Genomic DNA, 25626 nt, shown 5'->3' with positions numbered 1-25626 from the left:
TGCTTTCTGTCTGTTCACCTGATGCTGATATTCATCACATATTGTTCCTTCTGTGTTTAGAAGGAAGCAGCTTCACAGCTTTAAATTCATCCTGCTGACTTTTTACCTTTTAGTTAGTAAATCCTGAACATTTCATCCTTCTTTCTCGTAAATGTGAAGAACCACATTTTTATTTTTAGGTTTTAAAATAAAGAAAAACATAAAACTTTTGCAAAAGGAGAACAGACAGACTTTCTTCTAACGGATGTAAATATTTGTAGAAAGTTATGTAAAAAAAAAAAGTTTCCAACCTAATGACAAAAAAAGTAGATAAAAATATTACTGGTACTTTTAGTGTGGAAACTGAGTGTAATTATTCCATGAAAAAAAACTGATTGTGTTATTATATCTGTATTTAAAACATTAGTTAGCTTGTTAGCATTGTTAGCCGTGTATTAAGAGCCATTGTGGAAGGTCCAGAGACCCACTTGCTGCTCCGGAGCCGCAGGTTGAACAAATCAGAATTTACTGCAATGTCTTCATACAGCAGTAGGCCTGCTTTTAGAGGAAAGGATGTTTTGGGCGTAACAATGCGATTAAAACGAAACATGTGTTCCAGATGTGTTTCAGGTTTATTCCAGGTGTTTTCCAGGTGTGTTCCAGGTGTGTTTCAGGTGTTTTCCAGGTGTGTTACAGGTGTTTTCCAGGTGTGTTACAAGTGTGTTCCAGGTGTTTTCCAGGTGTGTTCCAGGTGTTTTCCAGGTGTGTTACAGGTGTTTTCCAGGTGTGTTCCAGGTGTTTTCCAGGTGTGTTCCAGGTGTGTTCCAGGTGTGTTTCAGGTGTTTTCCAGGTGTGTTTCAGGTGTTTTCCAGGTGTGTTACAGGTGTTTTCCAGGTGTGTTACAAGTGTGTTCCAGGTGTTTTCCAGGTGTGTTTCAGGTTTATTCCAGGTATTTTCCAGGTGTGTTACAAGTGTGTTCCAGGTGTTTTCCAGGTGTGTTTCAGGTTTATTCCAGGTGTTTTCCAGGTGTGTTCCCGGTGTTTTCCAGGTGTGTTTCAGGAGTGTTTCGGGTGTTTTCCAGGTGTGTTCCCGGTGTGTTTCAGGTGTGTTTCAGGTTTATTCCAGGTGTTTTCCAGGTGTGTTCCCGGTGTGTTTCAGGTGTGTTTCAGGTTTATTCCAGGTGTTTTCCAGGTGTGTTCCGGTGTGTTCCAGGTGTGTTCCAGGTTTATTCCAGGTGTTTTCCAGGTGTGTTCCGGTGTTTTCCAGGTGTGTTCCAGGTGTGTTTCAGGAGTGTTTCGGGTGTTTTCCAGGTGTGTTCCAAGTGTTTTCCAGATGTGTTTCAGGTGTGTTCCAGGTGTTTTCCATGTATTTTCCCAGGTCTCCTGTGCAGGTATTCAGCACGAGCAGCTTCCTCAGGTCTGTTCCACAGAGGACCACTGCGGTTGTCATGGAGACCGCTAACATGGAGTGAGGCTAAGCGGAGCTTGCTAACTTCAGCAGGACTTTGGGCCGCGCCTCATCGTGGCATCTGGCAGCAGAGACGCGCGAGGAAACCGGATCTGAGCCGCTATTGGTGAAGCAGCTCGGAACCAAAACTTCCCATCAAACGTGGCGTTTAACGGCTGGTCGGAAAAGTCTCAGCCGCGCGTGTCTGCGTGGAAACACCGTCACATGCTGACTTCTGTTCAACAGAACCAGAACCGGTCCGAGATGAAACACGTGACCCAGATCCGCTGCAAACTTGAACTCTCAGACGTGTAACTGGACGACAGCGCGAGCGCCGTTAGCTGTCACGTGACATGATTGTAATGTTTACTGATGAGGGAGAACGTCATCCACACACCTGGTACCAGAACCTGCCGAGCCGCGGGGTTGAGTCTGAATGAACGCGGCTTAAACGCGTCCACGCTGGAGTATGTGCGCGAGGACCGGAGCTGCAGATGTTTCCAGTTTAACGGAATGCGGCTCGTTTCTTCCTCTTTGTCACAGCTGGCAGCAGATCTGCGTCGCGGTGATCCACGAGCCATCAGAGTCCAGGAGGTTTATCCAGGAGGCCGGGGGGACCTGTCATTTATTCCGGTCCAAAACAAAGACCTGAGACGGTCCAGGGATGGAAGCTCATATTTGTCTTCCAGCCCACACCCCCACCCCCGTCTCCCCATCACTATTAAAACCGTCCACACATTTTACTCTGAGACAGCCCCCATACCCCTCCCCTCCCCTCCCCAGGATGACAATACGGCTGTCGCTACCTGAGCCTGGTGGCCATGAAGCGGCACCGTGCAGCCTGCCGGGCTCCAGCAGCGCCGTGCCGTGCCGTACCGTGACATTGTTACAGCCCAGCCGGGTACCCCCGCTCTGGCCGCCTACCTTGCTTTTGGTGGTCTGTCGTAACTCCATCCCGTTCCAGCCCCTAGGTCTCCAAATCCTGCAGCGGGATAATTCCTCTCCATGAAAGAAAGGCTGGATGAAGATGGGCAGATAGTGAAGAGGGGGAGGGGAGGGAGGAACGTCCTCCTCTGCGCGCGGCTTCTGTTTATTTCTCTGCTGATGAGCCTGAAGACGCGGAGGAACGGGGAGGAGAAGAAGCGGGGGGAGGAGGGGGAGTCACAGCAGCCTCCTCCTCCTCCTCCTCTTCATCTCTCTGTCTATTGTCTCCGGTGATGAGCTGATGGCCCTCCGGACCGACGCTCCGCGGTGTTCCGGTAGCAGAACCGGGTCGGGCCGGTCCAGCTGCCGCTGCCGCCTCCAGTAACGTGAAGCTATTTTAGCTCATTTTCTTCACATGACGCCATTTTTAAGAGGAACGATGAGCTCCTCTCACACATGAACACACTCACGTTCCTCGCGCGTCTGTCCGCAGCTTCGGAGCCAGAAAGAAAGCAAGCAGCTGTGAGCAGATGTTTGTTTAATAAACAACAACAAAGCGGTGACATGTTTACTGACGTCCTCCAAGCAGGTGAAGCTACAGCACTGATCAAACTAATGGAGGCATGTCAGCTGGGTCATGTATGATGGCAGCCCACGAGAAAACATTTCCCTTCTGCTGAAATCTGCCCTCAATCATTTAATTTCATTTAGGATTTTATTACTTTTATTGGCATTTTTACAGTTTTATGTAAAGCACGTCTAGAAATAAACCCTGAACATGTTGAAGCAGAATTTAAGTTCATGGTTGACTCAACACAAAAAGGAAAGTTCTTCTAAAAAGTTCCTGCACTTTTTACTTTTATTACTGTGTGAAGGCTTGTTTTATTTGAAAATGCATGGATTGTTTTTAATCGTGTAAAGTTGCTGCAGCATGAAAAGTGCTTTATAAATAAAGTTAGATTTCATTTAGAAAAACAAGTTTTCATTTCATACTTCAAGTTAACACAAATAACTACTAAAATTGTAAATAACAGAAAACTTTAATCAGCTGGATGAACACACACGTTTCTGGATTACTTACATTAGTTTTCATTTAAAACCAATTAAACCTTTCATGGATGAATTATTTAAAAAAAACTACAGACATGTATAGTTATGCTTTTTTTTACTTAATTCATTTTGATATACTCTTTAAAAATATTAAGAAAATCTGTTTTTGTATTTCTGTGATATTCTGTGATTGCTTTTATTAAACCTAGGAATATATATATATATATATATATATATATATATATATATATATATATATATATATATATATATATATATATATAGTGAGTGTGTTGGATGACTCCATGTCCACTGAAACGACATGTGTAGAAATATCCGTCCCCGTCATGAATATATTAGAAAACAGCTGTTTTGTACAGACACTATACATTGAAGGGTTAATGGTCATAAAACTTATTTCCAGTTATCAGGATGAAATTCTTAATTTGTTTCAACTTGCACATATAAACAATCTTAACAGATAATTCCTCCTTTACTTAAACACCACGCTCCTCCTGTTTACCAGCAGGTGGAACTGGGAACGATGGAGCTTCTGAGGGATGAACAACGCAGCTAAACATGGAGGACGTTCCCCCGAAAATGTCTTAAAATTCCCTGAAAAATCTTCCCGTTAAGTGTTTTCTCTGGTTCAGTTTCTTGGTGGATGATGGAAGTCTCCCACAGTAACCAGTCGGTATAATTAAAGAAATAATCCACTTTGGTGCTAAATAAAATGCAGTATTTTAAAAGTTGACTCAAACTGTCTCCGTGCTTGTCGGGAATACAGAAGTGGCGTCTTATTGCTGGTCTCCTGGATCTGCAGGCTCTGATTGTGCACCCCTGTGATCAGAAAGAGGGACATATTTGTGAATATTTTCAATCTATGCAGTGTAGCGACCCATTAAAGTCCAGATGATTCGGGCTTTAGAAGCAGAGCTCTGACATGCTGGGAGAAAAGCTGCCGCCGTGGGTGAAAACCTCAGTTACATCACCAGCACATTAATAAAACAAGGAATGCATGTAAAGATCTGGAAATGCAACAGACAGATGAGTACATGCAGGTTAGCAGCAGATACTCAGTGATGGAGACTTTCTACGTCTTCAGTCAGGTGCTTAATGTCTCCATCATCCACATCAGCTAAACGCAGGCGTAACTGGCCCGGTGGAGCATGTTCTCCAGCCTGGTAACGCTGGCAGCTGCACTGATGCCCTGCGCTCTGTGGATGTTCATTTCCAAACTATTCTGGGTTAATTGAAGGCCCCTGTTTACCCTGAGTACGGTGGTGGGGGGGCGTCATGCTGTCCGCTGCGGGTCAGAGCATCGTTGTAGCTGGGTAGAGGTGGAGCGCTGATCTCGGCCAGAGGCACCACCTCTGGGGCTGGAAGACCGTCTCCTGCCATCCTCACTGGAGCTCTGGATGAAGAGAGTTCAAAGTTTAGTTTCAGCGTCGTGTGAGAAGATGCTGGAACTTCAGAAGCTATCAGAGGAAGAAAGGAAGGACGGGGATGTCGTAAAGAGAAAGCTGGCTCAGACTGTGAAGGAGAGCAGAGCGATCTGATCCTCGTTTTCTGCCTCCTGTTTAAAATGACCACCAAAATAAAAGAAGTACTTCTTCACCTCTTCAGGGCTGCATGTATAATGCTGGTCTCTGCAGACAGCCGAGATGTGAAGGGTCAGAATCAGGATATGTGCTACTGGATTCCTCGTTCCTAGATGGTCCGGGCTGCTTTTCTCTGCTTTCCACTGAAAGTAATGTGCTTTTCTTTAAAGGGGTCTATTATGCTGTGTGGACTTTTCTGAGCTTTCTACAGTGTTCTAGTCCTGAATCCTCATCAGACATTGTTTTTATCACAAACAGCAGGTTTTAGAGTTTTTGTTCTACTGCGATATGTCAGTGACGTCCTGGGGGGACTCAGTGGTTGGTTGTTGTTAGGAAACTCCTCACATGAACGACAGACACTCAGATCGATGAGAAGACACAGCTGTTTACCGCCATCACAGGAGTTCAAACACAACCAGAAGACAAGTTAACACAAGCCAGCCGACAATGTCAGAGCTGAAGTCCAGTCTCAGGACACATCCTTGTATAGCCCATCCCCCTGGGAACAATGGTTCCTCCTGGCCTCTGGTGCTGGACCCCTGGAGTGAGGTCCATGTTGACCCACCACAGAAAGGCGATAAAGTCCTTTGATGTGTTTCTACAACTGTATTCACTCCCAGAGGCTCTAAAGAGAACAGTCCTGATCCCCATCTTTAATGACTAGCTGTGTCTCTCTCAGATGGTCCCATTCTCATCAATACAAGATTTTTCCATCGTCGTCTTCTCCAGGTTTTGCACGTTCACGAGAAGAAAGGCACATCCACCTTCGGTGCTCAGTGTTCGGTGGAAGGCACAGCGGTATGTAGGCTGGGGCGCCGAAAATGGGGGTAAAGGAAAAGAATTCTAGAGGCCATGACTGACAGGTTTTGGAAACATTTCTGAACACCCCCCTCTATATTTCCCTTAAATGGTTCAGTCCATCTGCTCCATCAGCTGCTCCATCAGCACTACAAACAGCGAGTGGATGGTAAGACGGTGGGATGCCTCAAAAATCGGGAAGTTTAAAAAGCAAAAGCTGAGACTGGAGAGAGAACAGAGGGGTGGACGGTACGTCACCCAGTTCTTCCAGAGGCGAGGTGGTCGGTTAGTTCGTCTGATGGAAAGTTGTGGAACATCAGCTTGTTGTCTCTCCTACACTTTGTCCATATAAGCTAGCTCACTTTGCTCCATATTAGCTCAAATTCCTGAAGAAAACTCTGGATTTTATTCATTTCACTGTTTTAATCAAATAATCAACGCAGCTAAACGATTAACAAGCTGCTAAAAAACATCACGCATGTTCGAACAGACACGAGAGCAGCCGAAGCAGACGCTGCCAGACCCCCCTCCCTTTAAGTAATTGATCTTGAGATAATTGTTTAAGTATTTAAAAAAGAGAGATGGGTTTTTAAATATAAAGTTTCCGTCTTGCAGCAAATAACTGAATCTAAATAAACTTCATTGTATTTTTAGTTCTTCTCTTACCAAGTAGCCGGTCATAGTTTTCTTTTCACTAATGTAGGTATGATGGTCAAAATATCATTAAAGTTGCTAATTGTATGTATTACAGTTGTTGGGGGTTGTTTCCTTTCATGGGGCCCAAAATCCGTGGCAGCGCCCCTGCATGTAGGCGCACATGCTGCTGTGTTCACCAGCCTTCGTCCATAAGGAACAAACGTTAAGAACAGCAACAGAGCTACCAGCCTGGTGTTGATCCTGGCTGTTGGGTGGGTGTGATGGTGTCAGGTGTGTGTGATGATACACTGCGCTGTTACCTTCACTACTCCTTCAATATGTTAGCAAAGAGCATCATTACTCTATTTTTTGGCAGCAGACGTTTTCCACCTCTGTCGACATTTACTGAGTATTTGTGTTCCTTTGACTTGTTAACGGAGTTTCTATGATGAAAACAGAGCGCGCTCCCGACAACTACTCCCAGCAGCTGACCAATCAGAGGCAGGCCGCATCAGGGGAGGCGGGGCTCAGGGCGGAAGAGTCTCATTCAGCTTGTTTCTGGCAGAGGCTGGTCTGAGGGTCAACAGAGAGGATCCATATCATACATAAAGGGCTTTGTGAAAACGGCTGGACTGATTCCTGCCCTTGTGGACCCACGTATTAAAATAAATTAGCCAGAAATAAGCATAGCAGAGCCCCTTCTAGGAGATAACATTTACATTTTCTACTGTGTTCCAGGTGAATTTATTCTGACACAGTAACACATGTCTTGTCTCTGACTCTTTTGTAGGAATCTCATGTCTCAGCTTTCTGTAGAGATCAAGGTTTTACATCCTGGTAGCTGTGAAGGTACTTCATTTATTTTGGTAGATCATTCCAGACAGGAGGCAGAAAAACAGGCCTCGTGATGAAGAGGTCAACATGTTTGGCCAGAACTTGACAACAAGATGTGAGGAGATCATTTAATCTGGATCAGGTGTGTTGAAGCAGTAAACATCCAAAATCTGCAGGACAGCATCCCTGGAGGACAGACAGTGGACACTCCTGGTCTACACCGTCTCATGTATTCACTACAAAGCTGTCAGGTACTTCTGTAGGACCGGAGACCACCAATGGTCCACGTTAGAGTTTAAAACTAATCTGAATTTGTTCCTCAAACCTTCTGCAAATGAGTAGCTCTAAAAAGATCAGTGTAAAATAAGAGAGGGTCTCTGAGGTGATGAGAAGGATCAGCCAAAGCCAGAAGTTTTAGGTTTTAAACATTTTGCTCTGCATTTCGACAATGTTCTTTATCTCATGTTCCTGATCAGAGTAATCGAACGGGGCCAACCTTCTCCTGTCTTTATTCTTGTTCTTGTAGCAGTAGACTCCCAGCACGGTGGCGATGACGGCCGTCACCACGATGGCCAGGATCCCCGCCACCAACCCCGACACGTCCACTTTTGGTGTAGACTCTGTGAGGACAACATGGCTGCATCAGAACCTCTGTGACGTATAACAGAACATTAGCATTACTGTTTACTGGTTATCTGTGTACTGAACTTTTATCTTCAGAATTTTACTAATCAGATTCATCCACAAGCCTTCAGGCTCAAATAAAGAATAATATTCAGATTTTTATTACCATGCTTGTTGACATAGTCAGTCCAAAAGGCTTGCTAAAATGGAAGCAGAGTGAGATTTAGAGGAGTGGATATGTATATTCAGTTGATAGTTCTGGACATAACTCTTACATGAATCATTTTTCTCCAGTCTGTGACTGATAAGATATTTATTAATGATTTCTGTAAGTCAGGACTGAAATGAGAGTCCGAGTGTTTTTCTGGACATCAGCATTACCGTCTTCTGGTCGTCTTCAAAAACCTCTCTGGCCTCCTCGTAGTTGCACTGCTCTTCGTAGCATTCCCTCTCCAGGTTGCCCGGCACCACCAGCTCGAAGTCCCAGCTGTTGTACAGCAGCGAGCGGGACAGGAAGGACGCTGCAGACTGTCCGTCCACAAACACCGGACCTCCTGCAGGATGCAGGACAAATCATGTTGAACGCCAGCTTTTCTGGGCAGCATTTAGCTCAGCAGTCCCCCCACTTAAAGAGGTTAGCTGGTCCAGGTTCAAGCCCCAGCCTGGGGTCATTCCCGCTCTCTCCGACCCCCTTTCCAGTCCTGCTACTGTCTAAAGGCCACTAGAGCCCAAAAACCATGAAAAATAAGCAGTGTTCCAAGACCATTTAAGATCCTCGCAGATGTTCTTCCCCCAAACAAATTTAAACCGGGCCCCGCTCTACCTCCTCCTCCTCACCTGTGGAGGTCCCCCTTTCCCGCCTGAAATCAAAAACAAGCTAGCGGTTGTTACAGGAACAGCATTCAGACCGTTTGTACACCTTGCTCCCATTTCAGAAGCTACCACTGTTGAGTCGCGTTATGTTATAATCAGATTAGCAGGGTGGGGGCAACCATGAGCGTCCTGCGGTGGATCAGGGTCTGGGCTGCAGGGCTCACTGTCTGTGGACGTTCACTGAGATCCAGGATCCACCCACCAAGATGCCTGCTGAGGCCAGGGTGCAGCATTTCTGACCAGCTTTCTGGGTAAGACGTGTTACAAGCTGAACTATAGTCCACAGACAGCATCCTCACATAGACCCTTTCTCCTCCAGGTGTGGCGGCGTGCAGGCCAGTGTTGATGCATCCTGTCAGGCCCGTGTGTGTGTTGTACACACACCTACTGAACTACAAGCATTAAATCAACTCCTTCTAAACGTAACACAAACCAGCTTATCTGAGCCATTCGATCAGATAAAAGCCAAAAAAGCCTGGAAATAAAGGACATCTCTATAAACAAGTACATGCAACCAAACTTCTTACACCATAAAATTTATCATAAGAAAATATTTCATTTGGCTCAAAATGAGCCGACTGAATTTACACGATTCGCTCAGTTTCTGTCAGACAGTGAAGAATAATTTACCCTCAACATGGATGAACTGAGCCACAGAAAAACAGAAGAACCTGTAGTTTATAACATTTTTACTGTGGAAAGACCCTGATAATTTAAAACTATGAGCTGCTCTGACTTGGTCTGATAAATGAGACTTTATCTGGAGTAAAATACAAAATAGTCTCAGCTTCCACCAAATCATGGTCTCCAGACTTTATAAGACAAAGCCGTCAGTCATGTAGAGGAACCAGGGATCAGTTTCACCGTGTTTTCACGAGGAAAGGACGGATTTTTACCTGCTGCGCGTCTGTGGGTGACGGAGCCGAGGACCGTCTGCAGCTGGATCACAGCAAAGCAAACTGCTGCCAGGCTCATCTGCAGGGGCGAGGAAGACTCTGGGTGGAAATCATGCCAACACACCACGCTGAGGATGAAGCTGAAACACTCACCTGTCCCACGCCCCACCTGGCTGGAACTAGCCCCATCTGTCAAAGCCTTCACTTATTCCAGTAAATCTCCAGAAACGCGGAGCTGCGGCAGCTTCCAGCAGGACTTCCTGGTCCTGGTTTCGTGTTGACTGAGCAGGAACAAAACGCGGCGGCGAGGAAAACCACAAACCTGCTGAACGACATACCTGCTGAAGAAACTCACAAACCTGTTCGTCCCACGCTGTTTGCGCACGACTGCCCCGCTGCTGCGTTCACAGGCCCGCTGCTCCGCGGGAATTCTGACGTTCAGACAGAGAAGCGTGTGTGCTCAGCTTCACTGTGTCTAAACATCAGGTAATGATTGTGGATCCTGCATCAGTAGAGACAGCCTAGAACACCGTGTACCTGGTGCTACAGTGTGCTCACACTGCAGCATGGACTATGCGAGGGAAAAAACTTTATTAAACACACACACGCAACGTTAATAAAATCACTTTTAAAAACATCTTTAAATCAGGACGCAGATCTACCGGGCAGGCATGAATCAAAGCCTTGCCTCCCAGCTGGCAGCAAACATCTAACTAAAGGATAATAATAATGGCGAATGTGACATTTATGGGTGTGATTCTCTGATGTCCGACGGCTGCGAATGCAGCACAAGCTAACATCGGGAAACTGCGGAGGGAAGGTGGACCAATGAAGACATGAAGTAATAGCAACAGCTGGATCCTAACAGCCGCGATGTGGACTGTGTGTCAACCAGGTAAGACGTTTATTTATTATCTCTACCTGTGCAGGTGATGCAGCAGGTCTGGAGCTGGTTTGTCTGAGGAAGAAAAGCTAAAAGTTTGCGAGGGAAAAACAACTTTTCTCTCTCAATTCAGACTAAACAAGTGAGAAAAGGTTGATGGAGGAGTTGGAGAGAAAGAAGGCAAGATGATGAAGGGCAGGAGGAAGAGGAAGACCACAGTGGTGAAGAGATGGAAGAGCATCTAGATGAGGAAGGAGAAAGTGAGATGAAAGACGCAAAACTCAAAGAAGAAAATCTGATCCATCAGCAAACGTTTCCAGTCCAGCTGGGTCAGAGTTAACTAGGTTAACCAGGTTAACTAGGTTAACTAGGTTAACCAGGTTAACGCTTGACCCTGGTTTAGGATCTACATATTATGTCTGAATAAGAACATGATGGAAACAGACTATTTAGTTCATTTTAAAGGAAAACAGCAGAACCTTCCTCAGATAAACATTAAAAACACGAGTTATTTAGCATTTTTAGCCATGTAGTGATTTAGTATGTATATACATGTATATGTACATAAATAATGTGTGGGTTCTCTCCCACCCTCCAGACATGCTTGTTAGGTTAACTGGTCTGAATTCTCTCCATCAGCACTTGTTTTTTTCTCTGGCGACCTGTCAGGTGTACCTGCCTCTCACCTGTTTATTGCTGGGACAGGCTCCAATACACACATGATATACATTTATATATTATGATCTTTGTTAACTTTCCTCTTCAGGATAAGTGTGTGTTTTAGGATAAAAAGAAGTATTTTCTTCTATCACCACACACACAAACCCACCTCCTCCCCCAACAATCAAATCACTTCAATCTGAGACCAAAGAAATGTGAAAAATATAAATTTTATTAGGTGAATTATTCTGATGGAAAGAGCATTTCTTTTGTGTCAGATCGAAAATCAGCAGAAAGCAGAACTGTTCAGGATAAAATCTACAACAGGGATCATCACTGAGCTCGCTGGCCGATATGATGCAGGTTTTCTAGCGGATTAAAAAATCTTTGGTGGTTAAAAGAAGCCAGCAGCTGAACGAGCTCCATGTTTCCAGCGTGAGCGTTTAACCCTTTGCCTCCTCTAATCAGCGTCCTCTGGTGACCTTCAAGGCACACAAACTGCTATCATCATAAATCAATTTCTTCCACAAATCATTGAAACAACTTCAGACCTGCTCAAAACTACCAACATTTTTAGGGTTTTAACTCCTTAAATCCCAGTTTGATATCAGGTGGGTGGGTCATCGGTGGTGGTCTATGTAGTATCAGATCCTCCCTCTGCAGATCTTCATGGCCAAAAATGTCCCACTGACTTCCATTAAAACAAACATTTCACATATTTCACACACACACACACACACACACACACACACACACACACACACACACAAACAAATCTTAGCACCCCCTTGTGGTCCCACAGTTCCATAATACAACTGGTAAAAAAAAGCAGCATTTCCTGCGTGTGCCTATGACAGGAAAGCAGAGGAACCAGGTGGGAATTCAGTAAGACTGTAAACCATCTGTTCCTCCTAACGAAACACTGACATTACAGAATGAATGGGTTTAAACTGGAATGACTGGGAGATTAAAATATGTACTTTTAATGCAAGTCAGTGGGACATTTTGCCATGAAGGTCCCCAGAGGGGCAAAAATAAACCGTATATCCAGATTAATCACCACCAAAGAGCCATCGACAGTCATCATATGGAAAATAATGTTTTCTGCTGTTTTTTATTCAAATGGTCAAACTGTAAATGAAAGGATTCAAACAGCTGTTTGTCTGGGAGTTTTGAGCAGAACTGAAGTGTTTCATAAAAACTAAAAATAAATAAAAAGCTGAAAAATACTGATGAGTAAAGAAGTTCATGCCACTAGTGGTAACAGCTGAAATGATCACCGAATGGAAACTGCAAGAGGACAGAAGGGTTAAACCAACCGAGTCTGATCCTTCCAATCCAAGCTGCTCTGGAGCTTTCAGTTACCATGGTGATCTGGCCAGGTGAAAAAACACCAAAACCTCTTGACTTAAAGGTGAAACCAGACAAGGACATTTAGATCAGACACCAGAAACTAAGCCATGGCGAGGACCACGAGCACGAGGCCGGCGAGGCTGACTGACACCTTTTCACCTCTGTGGTACCCAAGAAGCCTCATCCTCACCGTGGTATCCTGGTTACACATCAGTCTAACGATGGATCCGGTCTAATCCAGGTTTATGTTGACAACATGTACCGCTTTCTTTGACTATGGTCATGTACATACAGTTAAGGAAGTACCGGGAAGTATACATCAGCCCAACACCTCACACATTGGTTGGGGTGACATGTGCAAAGCGTGAGGCTGCGGTTCATTAAAGCGCCATCATGGGACGTCTGAGTCAGTTTCTCGGTGACGTGGCCCATGCAGAACTCACACAACAACACTCAATAAACGGAAGCTCTACGTGGATAATCCACAACGTGATCCGGACCTAGAAGCTGCCAGTCACCGTTTCTGGATGTTTTGTACAGGATGTGTAATCGTGAGAAACAGGAGGAGAAGGGAAACGTCTGTTGTCTTTGCTTCCTCTCATGGTCTGACCGCGAATCTCTGCTGCCCTCTGCAGGACGCTCAGCAACATGACGCCACACCGATGGGAGTGTCACATCTTACCCGCCGCCCACACCATTCCTGCACCTATCCCACACTCAGATGTTCACATGGAGAGAAGACACTGCATCTTTCTCAGGCTTTTCAGTTAAGTCTGTGGACAGTAATTATTAATATAATTATTGATCAGTGTCATCGGTGTGCTGCTTCCTGATTGGCCAAACCATGGTCATTAAAACCAAAATTTAAAAAAAAGTGCAAAATAAAACAGTCTGGATAGATGAGCATGATGATGCAAATTGTCTGTCACTGTCTCTCTCACTCACAAACACACACACATACACATACACACACACACACACACACACACACACCATGTTGTACAAGCTAGAGCTGAATGAGGATTTGGTGTCCATAGAAACAGAGCTCAGAGGATGACACAGGGACAGCCACCACTCTTCTGTTTCCCTGTGTGAGGTGCTGGAGGAGGAGGACTCTCCATCTCCTGAAACTGTCTGTGAACAAGGAAGAGAGGAAACATGGTTCAATGCACATGTACGGAGATGAAGAGAAACTCTGTAGCAGTATATTCAGGTTCTATATATATATATATATATATATATATATATATACACAGTGTGTGCAGAATTATTAAGCAAATGAGTATTTTTGATCACATCTTCCTCTTTATACATGTTGTTCTACTCCAACCGGTACAGGCTTGAAAGCCTACTACCAGTTAAGCATATCAGGTGATGTGCATCTCTGTAATGAGAAGGGGTGTGGTCTAATGACATCAACACCCTATATCAGGTGTGCATAATTATTAGGCAACTTCCATTCCTTTGGTAAAATGGGTCAGAAGAGAGATTTGACGGACTCTGAAAAGTCAAAAATAGTGAGCTGTCTTGCAGAGGGATGCAGCACTCTTAAAATTGCCAAGCTTTTGAGGAGTGATCATTGAACAATCAAGCGTTTCATTTAAAATAGTCAACAGGGTCGCAAGAAGCGTGTTGAAAAAACAAGGCGCAAAATAACTGCCCATGAACTGAGGGAAATCAAGCGTGAAGCTGCCAAGATGCCATTGGCCACCAGTTTTGCCAAATTTCAGAGCTGCAACATCACTGGAGTGCCAAGAAGCACAAGGTGTGCAATACTCAGGGACATGGCCAAGGTAAGGAAGTCTGAAAAACGACCACCACTGAACAAGACACACAAGATAAAACATCAAGACTGGGCCAAGAAATATCATAAGACTGATTTTTCTAAGGTTTTATGGACTGATGAAATGAGAGTGAGTCTTGATGGGCCAGATGGATGGGCCCGTGGCTGGATCAGTACAGGGCAGAGAGCTCCACTCCGACTCAGACGCCAGCAAGGTGGAGGTGGGGTACTGGTATGGGCTGGTATCATCAAAGATGAGCTTGTGGGACCTTTTCGGGTTGAGGATGGAGTCAAGCTCAACTCCCAGTCCTACTGCCAGTTTCTGGAAGACACCTTCTTCAAGCAGTGGTACAGGAAGAAGTCAGCATCGTTCAAGAAAAACATGATTTTCATGCAGGACAATGCTCCATCACACGCATCCAAGTACTCCACCGCGTGGCTGGCCAGAAAAGGTCTAAAAGAAGAAAAAATAACGACATGGCCTCCTTGTTCACCTGATCTTAACCCCATAGAGAACCTGTGGTCCCTCATCAAATGTGAGATCTACAGGGAGGGAAAACAGTACACCTCTCTGAACAGGGTCTGGGAGGCTGTGGTTGCTGCTGCACACAATGTTGATCGTGAACAGATCAAGACACTGACAGAATCTATGGATGGCAGGCTTCTGAGTGTCCTCACAAAGAAAGGTGGTTATATTGGTCACTGATTTGTTTTTGTTTAGTTTTTGAATGCCAGAAATGTATATTTGTAAATTTTGAGTTGTTATATTGGTTTCCCTGGTGAAAATAAAAAAGTGAAATGGGTATATATTTGGTTTTTGTTAAGTTGCCTAATAATTCTGCACATACTGTATTTATTTATATATATATATATATATGTGTGTGTGTGTGTGTAAACCCACACACACAAGGAAGGAAAATGAGGGCCCGACCTGATAATGTGGACCAGCTCCAGGAAGGCTTCGTCCACATTGTGGCGATTCTTAGCAGAAGCCTCCATGTAGTGGATCTTGTTCTCTCTGGCAAACGCCTGAGCATCCTCTCTGGAGATCTGCAGACACATTTCATCATGACTGTACGGAAACTAATGGACGATACGCCAGACACACAAGCCCTCATTAATCAGACAAACGTGGAAACGAGCACATCTGATCACAGGATTGATCTCACAACTGGCTCCACGTGTGATTTCTTAAACGTTGGTACCTGACCGATCCAGCATAGGAATGATTGGGCCTTGATAGATGCAGCGGCTGAAATCCATCCTCACTTACATGTTACGCCATTAATTATTCTAGTCCAGAGGCTCCGCCCAGTGGGGTCGAACCACCGAGAGGAGACATTCTGCCATAAAAGACCCTTTCGGAAGTGAAGAAGCCTCGTTTGTGAGGTGGAACAGAATAAAGAGGTGCTGTTTGGCAGCCTAAAAACCGGATTAAGAGGCGGGAACATCAACACTTCATGGGAGAGGATCATGGAGGCCGTTAATAGCCTCGTCATTGTTGGTCCGACTCCGGCTGACGTATGAATAACATTCTCGAGCCCATGCCTGGTAGCTGAGTCACAATTCTTTACTTTGCACACTAGAAACTATAAACGACGCTGAGATCAAAGAAACAGCCCCAGTGTACAAGAATTACTGCCATCTAGTGGTGCACTAATGTAATGCAAGCAACCGAGTAGCGCTCTCTGGAACGTCACCGTTTAAGAGCCTTATTACAACTACGGAAGCCGCGGAGAGTCATTAATGTGAAAATGTCAACGTCTCTCAGAAGTTGGAGTCCCGTCAGGTGATGAGGTACAGAACAAAACATAATGTTTTCTTTGTTTGTTGCTGATGAGTTACAAGCTACCACTAATAGCTAATGTTATCGTGTGACATCGTTTGTTGTGACTTGCAGACTCAGAGATGCTCTGATGAAGGAGAGGAAGAGGAAGCAGTGGACCTCTGAGGAAGATCCCGCGCTGTAACAGTGTTTAATTACATGTAATTCAGCTGATTTATTAAGGGAGGTGGGCGACGTATTGATTGGAAATTATTATCAGAGACATTCTTGCGGTTCTAGTGATGAAATCACGATGAGAAACTGTTATTACTTTGGTCTGTTTTGTCTGACTAGAAGGAGGACCCCCACCCCCACCGACAAATCAGCTGAGATAAGTGATGAAACTCGAGGGAAAGCTCCCAGAAAACATGTCTGAAAGAAGCACACGGTCGCCTCCTGGTATGACTTCTGTGGAGAGTAATAACTGAAAACTGCTGCACCGGGTATGGATGGTCGTCAATTTCAATGTAAACTGGTAAGCTGAAAGTCGTCTTGGCTTGTTTACAACCCTGCCCCCTCCCCCGCGAACCAGCAGGGACTCGCAGGTAAAATGCACAAGGCTAACAAGTTTGTCCCCTTTTGGCTACCGTATTCACAGATGACAACATGGCAGCCTTCAGCTGGGCTCGACGCCACATACGTATTTATAAGCAGCTCATTCCAAGCTACGAGAACGCTTTCATTTGGATGCGACTGATTAGAAAAATACGTATTTCTGACAGCGATACTTGATTTTTGCTAATAAGAAACAAATAAGCTACACAATGTCCATCTAAAAACAGTTAAAAACGTCTGTTTACCTGCATTAGCGAAGCATTGTTGTGTTCAGGGTTCTGTTATATGAAGCCACGTTTTACAGCCTCCAGGAGAGAGAACTGCTGGCCTCTTGTCCTGTTCTAGTGCACAGCATGGGAACCGTTAGCCTGAGTCAATAGAGCAGGTCTACAACTTTAAGATCTAGACTTGTTAGAAAAGCTAGATCAGCTCCCATCTCCTCCATATAGCCCCAGTGGAGGTGGTGATGAGCTTGGTTCCCTCTGTCCTCCTCTGGCTGCACCGGGGAATCGGAAGCCTCCGTTAGCCAGAGCAGGACTGCACAGGACAACGTTATGTGGCTGACTTTCTCTGGAGTCGCCCCCCCCTGGTCCACCTGCCCATCAGCCACCCGAAGCAACCTCCACCGTGCACGTGTACATGCATGTTGAAGCTGCTCGTGGCAGGGCTGCCAGCGGGGTGATGAGATGAGTGAACAGAGGTGTGAGTCTGTTAACACAGATCTCTGTCTGCATTCATCTTTATTTCCAGTGCTGGTGTTTCATGATTTCTGGGCCTGTTAAATCTGAGCTCTTCTGATTCTCGTATGGGTTTCGGCTGTTTATCAGATTTATTTTCCCAAATCAATTTAAGTGTGTCGGTTTTGGGAATCCATTTAAATGTGTTCTTTTGTAAATGTGTAACTGAGTCCCGAACGTGTGGCTGCTGATGCTGAGACGCTCTGAAGTTTAAGGACTATTTTAATCGTCTGATCCACACGGACTCAAACTGGCTACACGACCTCAGACCTGTCGAGAGATTCGATCGTATCCCGCGCTCACGTCCGGATTGATACACGCCGAACTTTGCGTGGAAATGGTCATGCGCACAGATTTTTGTCGTACGTTGGTTTGATAAACGAGGGCCGCTGTGTTTCCTCTGTAGCTGTGCAAGCCGTCACAGCCACAGCAGTGTGTGAACCGGCTTCTCCACCTGATCCCATCTGAACCAGAAGCCTGACAGACTCTGATAAGATTGTGTGTCTGAGGAAAAGGAGTATCCCATGCAGGAGGGCGTTACCACTCTTTGCTGCTCCAGGTCAGCCTTGTTTCCAACCAACAGCATTGGAAAATCATCCCGGTCCTTCACTCTCAGGATCTGGGTGTGCAGCTTACAGACCTCATGAAAACTGTTGAAGTGCAGAGAGAAACAGAAAATACCACAATCAAAGAAAATCTTCTTCTGTACAAAGACCAACAGATTATTACCTCTTCTACTTCTGTTAACACTAATACTGAACCAGCCAATCACACAGCAGCGTGTAGGCATGTAGACATGGTGAAGACGACATAAAAACATCACCATCACTACTATGTTGCTAAGAGACCTCTATTTAGACCTGGACATGATGATGAAGCCACTTCCTGTCAAGCAGTTTCTGATGAAGATGAAGTGATGGCTTTCAGAACTAAAGGGTTAATATCATGGTGCTGCAGTTGTTTTATGCTGCTGCATCGGCCTGCTGAGGCACTGACGGTGAAAATCAGCTGTGGCCGTAATCGCATGTTTACATGTTTATTACTGTCATGAAGAAGAGACTCCAACGCTGGCCTACCTGCCCCGGTCGTTGAGAGCAAACACCAGTAAGAAGCCTTCTCCTGATCTCATGTACTGTTCCCTCATCGCTCCAAACTCCTCCTGGCCAGCTGTATCCAAGACTGGAAAATAGACATAGACACACACACACACACACACACAGTGGACTTCAGACAAAAACACTCTAGACTTCTCCTGTTGTATATTTGTCTTCATATGAGCAGTGATGTAACATTGATAGACGAGTAATTTGGCTTAATTAATATTTCTTGACGACGCAGCGAGATGAAAAGAAGACCGGCCTCCGGGTCTTTGAGCTGCACCAGGAGGCCGTCCTGGAGGAGACCGAGGACCCATTCCCACCAGCCTTTTTGATTCTAATCCTGATCTGTTTGTTTGGAAAGTCGCTTCATTTGGGGAATTGTGAACACATAAACGAACTCGGATACAAAGCAAAGGGCATTGTGGGTAAACACAACGACAGGCAGCTCTGGCGGGAAAAACGTCTCGGGGTCAGAACTCTGTAAAAGTTCTGATAGAAACCTGATCAACCCACTAGGATCTGATGCAGATCCAGAAACACAGGTTGTTCTGCATTAACCAATAAATGAACCAGTTTTCTTCTTCACTGGTTTTCTAGTTCCAGTAACTCTTGATGCAGCGCCACCTCTGTCGGGGAGGAGAACACTTTATTTAAAAGGTCCGATTGGTTTGAGAACTGCAGTTTGAACCCCCCACCTAGACATAGTTCCCAATCCGACCGAGTCTAGAGGACTATCCTGGCCCCCGACTGAACAGAGTCCCTTATCGGACCGAGTCTAGAGGACTATCCTGGCCCCCGACTGAACAGAGTCTCCTATCGGACCGAGTCTAGAGGACTATCCTGTCCCCCGACTGAACAGAGTCCCCTATCGGACCGAGTCTAGAGGACTATCCTGGCCCCCGACTGAACAGAGTCCCCTATCGGACCGAGTCTAGAGGACTATCCTGGCCCCCGACTGAACAGAGTCCCCTATCGGACCGAGTCTAGAGGACTATCCTGGCCCCTGACTGAACAGAGTCCCCTATCGGACCGAGTCTAGAGGACTATCCTGGCCCCCGACTGAACAGAGTCCCCTATCGGACCGAGTCTAAAGGACTATCTTGGCCCCCGACTGAACAGAGTCCTCTATTGGACCGAGTCTAAAGGACTATCCTGGCCCCCGACTGAACAGAGTCCCCTATCGGAGCGAGTCTAGAGGACTATCCTGGCCCCCGACTGAACAGAGTCCCTTATCGGACCGAGTCTAGAGGACTATCCTGTCCCCCGACTGAACAGAGTCCCCTATCGGACCGAGTCTAGAGGACTATCCTGGCCCTCGACTGAACAGAGTCCCCTATCGGACCGAGTCTAGAGGACTATCCTGGCCCCCGACTGAACAGAGTCCCCTATCGGACCGAGTCTAGAGGACTATCCTGGCCCTCGACTGAACAGAGTCCCCTATCGGACCGAGTCTAAAGGACTATCTTGGCCCCCGACTGAACAGAGTCCTCTATCGGACCGAGTCTAAAGGACTATCCTGGCCCCCGACTGAACAGAGTCCCCTATCGGACCGAGTCTAGAGGACTATCCTGGCCCCCGACTGAACAGAGTCCCCTATCGGACCGAGTCTAGAGGACTATCCTGGCCCCCGACTGAACAGAGTCCCCTATCGAACCGAGTCTAGAGGACTATCCTGGCCCTCGACTGAACAGAGTCCCCTATTGGCCCGAGTCTAGAGGACTATCCTGGCCCCCAACTGAACAGAGTCCCCTATCGGACCGAGTCTAGAGGACTATCCTGGCCCCCAACTGAACAGAGTCCCCTATCGGACCGAGTCTAGAGGACTATCCTGGTGAGAATGCAGACCAAGTCAAACTTGGGATTTACAGCCCAACTTAGCAGATAAGATCCAAACATGGAGGGGTTAAAGTCAACCATCAGTGTGGTGAAACACCTGGACAACACGGTCCAGTACAAGTCCAAACAAAGTACTAACAGAGCTAATAAACAGTGTGTCATCTCCATGGTGGTGCAACACACCCTGAGCTTTCCAACAACGCCCTGCAGACGCTCTGACAAACGCTGAGTCATGTGTGATGCATCTTACTGTCCAGGCGGGTCTCTATTCCATCCACAGTGCAGTTCTTGGTGTAGGAATCCTCAATGGTGGGGTCGTAGTCCGACACAAAGTAGGACTGTAAAAAAACACTCCGTTAATAATGAGTTCCACACATCTCCAGACAGTCCTCCCATTCTGTCCCCAATAAACACTTTAAACCTCTGTTAACCTGAGATTAACAGGTTTATTCATTACTTCTTAGTCCAGGTTCCACATCCAGAACCATCTGGTGGCTCAGACCAGGAAATGACAGCATAATAACCTAGAAATAATATTTTACTACAAACAAGTTCATCATCCAGTTATTTATATTTAATGATCTATCCTTTCAGAAAATATAACAACCTGGAATTTAAGTTTCAACTATAACTGACCTCAGTTACACGCTAGCATATTTATTTTTATGTGTTCATTTCCTAACGTTTTAGCTATTACTATATTTAATATATATGTATATACACCAACTATTTTTCATGTAAGAATATTCATTTAAATATTAATGCTGTTATAAAAAAATCTTAAGTTTGATGAATTTGAGTCTTTTCATAAATATTTTTATCTATGAATTTATATAGTTTGGAATATTTATTGTGTAAAAATATTTATTATATACCTTACATTTTCTATTGATTTTATTTATTTCCTTATACTAATATACTTTATATATTTTCTAATATCCCTTATACTAATATATTATGTGTGTGTGTGTGTATATATACACATTAGTATATTGGAGTATATTAGAATATTAGTTACTTTTATGTCAGTATTAAAGTTAATATCTTCTATGTATTGCTAATATTACATCCTGCGGTCCAGACTGGACGCTGTGGTAGGCCAGGTCTGGCCCTCCAGCCATATGTTTGACAGCCTGATCTGATGTTCCCAGAACACAGCGACTCATTTGGTTTTGTCGTGATGAGAAAAAGTAATCTGAACTTTGGATTTTGTCTTTGTTGTAAGAATAAATCTGGAAGTTTATTTCCTGCTAAATGTGACCACGCCTGGAAGGAAGATGCATGTGTGGGATGAGCAGCAGAGCTGAGGGTCAGCCAAAGACAAAAAAACAACTATACCAGTCTATACCAGAATCAGCGTTTTAGCTTTAGCATTTAGCGTTCACCCCTGCTGCTCATCCCAAATTTGAATAATTACATTTAACTTATATTTAACAAATAAAACTTGAATTTTTTGTTTCTTTTCTTCGAGGCACCAACTTGCTTGGAACTGTCAGAAGACACCAACATCACGCTCCGGGATCCTGCACAGTCCGGTGGAGGTGCAAACAGCCACTGAAAGCCAGCCACGGCTGAAAACAGTGTCAGCTCCAAGTTCAAGTCATGACAAGTTGAAGGTCTGAACTGTGATGCAAAGCTAATTTTCTGCTGAACAGGGAAGTAGTTTGGTCACATTAAACCACCTGTTTATTTATGGAAAACGTCACAAAATGTGAGTAAACGATAACTTCAATCACAGGATGATGACTATGATGAGGAAGCTTTATAAATAACAGCTGGGTAACCAACTCAAACAACCCATCTGACCACTCCCTTAAAAAAAGGACAGCTGCAGAGAAGCTGCCCACGCCATAGGTACTAATGCAGCCCCATACCATCAGAGATGCAGCTTTTCACCTGTCCACTGATAACAAGCTGGATGCTCCCTCTCCTCTTTAGTCTGCAGGACACGCCGTCCATGCTTTCCACAAACAAGTTCACATCTTCATCCAGGTTTCCTCTTTGCCTCAGACCATTTTAAATGAGCTTTGGTCCAGAGAAGATGGAAGAAGCTGGTTCTGGATCCTGTTCACATCTGGCTTCTTCTCTGCATGATGGAGCTTTAACCTGCATTAGTGGGTTTCAGGGTGAACTGTGTTCACAGACAGTGGTTTCTGGAAGTCTTCCTGAGTCCATGTAGTGGTTTCCAGTAGAGAATCATGTCTGCTTTTAATGCAGAACATCACCAGCATCCAGCCTTGTCCCATGCACACAGAGATTCCTCCTGGTTCTCTGAATCTTCTGATGATGTTCTACACTGTAGATGGAGGATCTACGAAGTCAGAGGGACATTTTTCTGAAATTGTTCCACAGTTTTAGATCCAGTTTGTCTCCGATTGGTGAAGCTCTGTCCATCTTTCCATCTGAGAGACTCTGCCTCTCTGAAATGCTCCTTTTATACCCGTCATGTTTGGGTGTTGGGGTTGTATGTTAAATTGAAAAGAGAAGAAGTGTGTTTTCTCCACCCTCCCATCCTCTGCCCTGACATCTGAACTTACCTGTCCTGCCTTTACAGGTTTTGTCAGCTCAGTTTCTTCCCAACACTGACTGAAAGTGGGAATAATGGTTTATTCCCAGGAGATGGGAGAACTACACCATGGCCAGCAGGCAGCTAGACCAGAGTCTAGACCAGAGTCTGGACTGGGTCAGTATCTTACCTGGATGAACTGGATGGTCAGGGCGCTCTTCCCCACCCCTCCTCCCCCGACCACCACCACTTTGTATCTTTGCTCTTCTCCACTCATTTCAACTGGGATTTCTCTTGATCTGGGTCCTTCCTCGGTCCGGGTCTTTTCTTGGTCCGAGTCCTGTCGTCCAACAGCAGCTGTCGCCGTTCAAAGAAAAAAAAAATCTGAATTGAACCCAAAGCTAGCTAACTCCTCTCCCCGCCCGCTGCTGGTGTGACTGGAACTTCGTTACCTGCGGCTGTGTTTTAACGGTCGGCCGCGTCGCGCGGAGCCACACCTGAGATCCAAAGTTCCGCCAAGTTTCCGCCAGAACGCCGTGAAAAGCCGCGAAAAGCCGTGAAAAGCCGCGAAAAGCCGTGAAAAGCCGTGAAAAGCCGCGGCTTCGAACAAACCCGCGTCTCAGCCGGCTGTTGCTCGCTTTTCTGCTGTTTGGACTCTTCTTCGGCCTCTTTCAGCTTCTCGGGGCGGAACTGCTTCCTTCTTTCTTTTTGCAACTCGCTCGCGCGCGCGCGACTGTTTGAGCGGCCCACGAGGCGGTGCACGCGCTAAACACGACGCACGCTGCGGTTTTCTGCTCGTCAGGACTGAAAATTATCCGAATAAATTCCGATCCCATGAGTTGCACTCCTTATTTGGTCGCGTAGAGGATCCGGAATATTATTTAACCCTCTGCTTTACTGAAGCAGCTCCTTCAGTAAAAAAGTAAAAACCAGTTTCTGGTTCACAACTTTAACAGAACAAGACCAAGATTTAAATATTTCATACTCAGAAGGAAACTGTTTTATATTAAAGCTACATTAGATTAGAAAAAAGTTAACACATAAAATATTTTAAAAAATACATAAAAAGTTATTTGTTCTTTTTTTAAAATGTTTAACATTTTAAACATTTTTAATCTTACCATACAAATTAAATGATAAAACATAACTTAGAAAGAGATGAATAAGGATACATATTTAATTTCCTTTGTTAAAGAAACCGTTATAATAATTATTTTTCTGCTTATTGTTAACTGCTGCTGCTTCTTTCTAGACGGATTTCTAGCAGAGCTGAAAAATATTTTCATTCATCTATAAATGTCGTTTACTGTTGGACTGTACCATTATTTCAGAGGCGGGGGGAGCGCACAGTCGTCCACATTTTATTGTAACCTACAGTCTACATTTCTTTATATTAACTTATGGAGTTCCGTATGTCCGCCCTAACATGTTATCCAAATTTTGTTAAAGTTTTCTTTATTTTCATTTTCTATATTCATTAACTGTGATTATAAATCTGACATGCATGGCTGTGGCCGCCCCTGACAGGGCAATAATGGTTCAATCCAACAGTAAACACAGCAACTACATATAAATATTCAGCAATATTTTTTATTTTTCTGAAAATAAATGTCCAAAGCAACATGACAAAAGTGACCGATACAGAAACAGTTATCTGTAAAGTGATCTTTAAAATGTAATTACCTTGCCTGTTTTATTCTATTTTATTTTATCATTTAAATTTGGACAATGGAAATTATTCAAAGAGACACAAAACAGTGACAAGAGAAAATAGAGTTCCTCAAAACAAAAGAACATTCCAGTAAACATTTTATGGGAAAAGTTGGGACAGCGGTTCTCGTCCCGTCCTCTTAAAGAGCTCAGAGAGCAGTTTCACAGATAAAGAGACTGATAAAAAAAACGGGAAGTTGTCTGATAAAAGTGCAGCAGCAAAGTCCACTAATCCTCAGTCCGTCAGTGCTTGGTGTGCCAGCAGCTTCCTGGAGGACCTGATAAAAAAAAGCACTCCAGGTCCAGGTGAGATGTTCCTGTCCAGGGGCGGAGCTAGAGGGGTGGGCAACCTGAGTGGCATTGAAATCTCCCCAGGTACCACCTCAGTGATTGACAGGTTACTGGAGAAGGACAAAAACATGGCCTGCATGAATCACCAGGCTACATGAGCATAGCGTCACCACGCTAGTATCACTGTACCAGTTTAAAGTAAATGTTAAAGTAGTTTCCTAATTACTCCTCCTATAAAAACTTTGGCATGTGGCTGCACGTTTCTGGAAGAGATTTAATCCTTGTGCAAACAGAACTACTGATGTTATGTAAAACTGTTGACTTGATGTTAGCATGAAGCTACGTAGCAGTGCTAATCTAGTTCTATGCTAGCACTAGATTAGTTTTAAGCTAATGTGGGGAAACCAGGTCATATTTAGTCGCCAGTGAGGGTATTTAGGGACGACACATCAACTCAGTTCATCAAGATTTTCAAATTGGGGCTGAAAATAAACTATAAAGATGCTCAAAGAGTAGCTCAGTATTCACGTTACTTTGCACTGACTAAGCTAGCACTACATGGTCCAGTTTCATGTAAATAGGAGGCTAGCAAGGCTGCTAGTTGGTTTTAAGGGGGCATCCACTCCAGAATAGTCTGAGGGACTTGGTTTGATTTCACACCTCCCTTTGGTTTGTGTTTAAACTGCATTAACCGAAGCAACCAAACCGCCTGGACAACGTCACATA

The 25626-nt window shown here is 44.9% G+C and overlaps 3 protein-coding genes across 3 annotated transcripts in view; all 3 read right to left on the bottom strand.

The window, feature by feature from the left end:
- Positions 1-3225, bottom strand: part of prr12b (proline rich 12b) — a 49701-nt gene extending 46476 nt beyond the window's left edge. The window contains exon 1 of the mRNA XM_042000912.1: positions 2350-3225. Coding sequence (XP_041856846.1) covers positions 2350-2432 — 83 coding nt within the window. The 5' untranslated portion in view covers positions 2433-3225. The remainder of the gene's footprint in view (positions 1-2349) is intronic.
- A 343-nt stretch (positions 3226-3568) lies between these two features.
- On the bottom strand, positions 3569-10059 carry prrg2 (proline rich Gla (G-carboxyglutamic acid) 2). The gene is made up of 7 exons (XM_042001617.1): positions 9815-10059; positions 9662-9740; positions 8274-8446; positions 8059-8092; positions 7765-7888; positions 4670-4813; positions 3569-4239 (listed from the first exon to the last, which is right to left on the bottom strand). The coding sequence occupies exons 1-7, from the start codon at positions 9848-9850 to the stop codon at positions 4197-4199; spliced, it is 633 nt and encodes a 210-aa protein (XP_041857551.1). The 5' UTR covers positions 9851-10059; the 3' UTR covers positions 3569-4196.
- Positions 10060-11415: 1356 nt separating this feature from the next.
- Positions 11416-23688, bottom strand: rras (RAS related). Its single transcript, XM_042001628.1, has 7 exons — positions 23352-23688; positions 23090-23256; positions 20644-20731; positions 18534-18636; positions 17999-18107; positions 15272-15390; positions 11416-13691 (listed from the first exon to the last, which is right to left on the bottom strand). The coding sequence occupies exons 2-7, from the start codon at positions 23174-23176 to the stop codon at positions 13604-13606; spliced, it is 594 nt and encodes a 197-aa protein (XP_041857562.1). The 5' UTR covers positions 23177-23256; positions 23352-23688; the 3' UTR covers positions 11416-13603.
- Between the last annotated feature and the right edge of the window lie 1938 nt (positions 23689-25626).

This window comes from Melanotaenia boesemani, chromosome 2 (genome assembly GCF_017639745.1).
Source record: "Melanotaenia boesemani isolate fMelBoe1 chromosome 2, fMelBoe1.pri, whole genome shotgun sequence".
NCBI classification, from domain to species: Eukaryota; Metazoa; Chordata; class Actinopteri; order Atheriniformes; family Melanotaeniidae; genus Melanotaenia; species Melanotaenia boesemani.
Note: the sequence above shows the minus strand (reverse complement) of the source record. Positions and strands in the feature narration are given on the sequence as shown.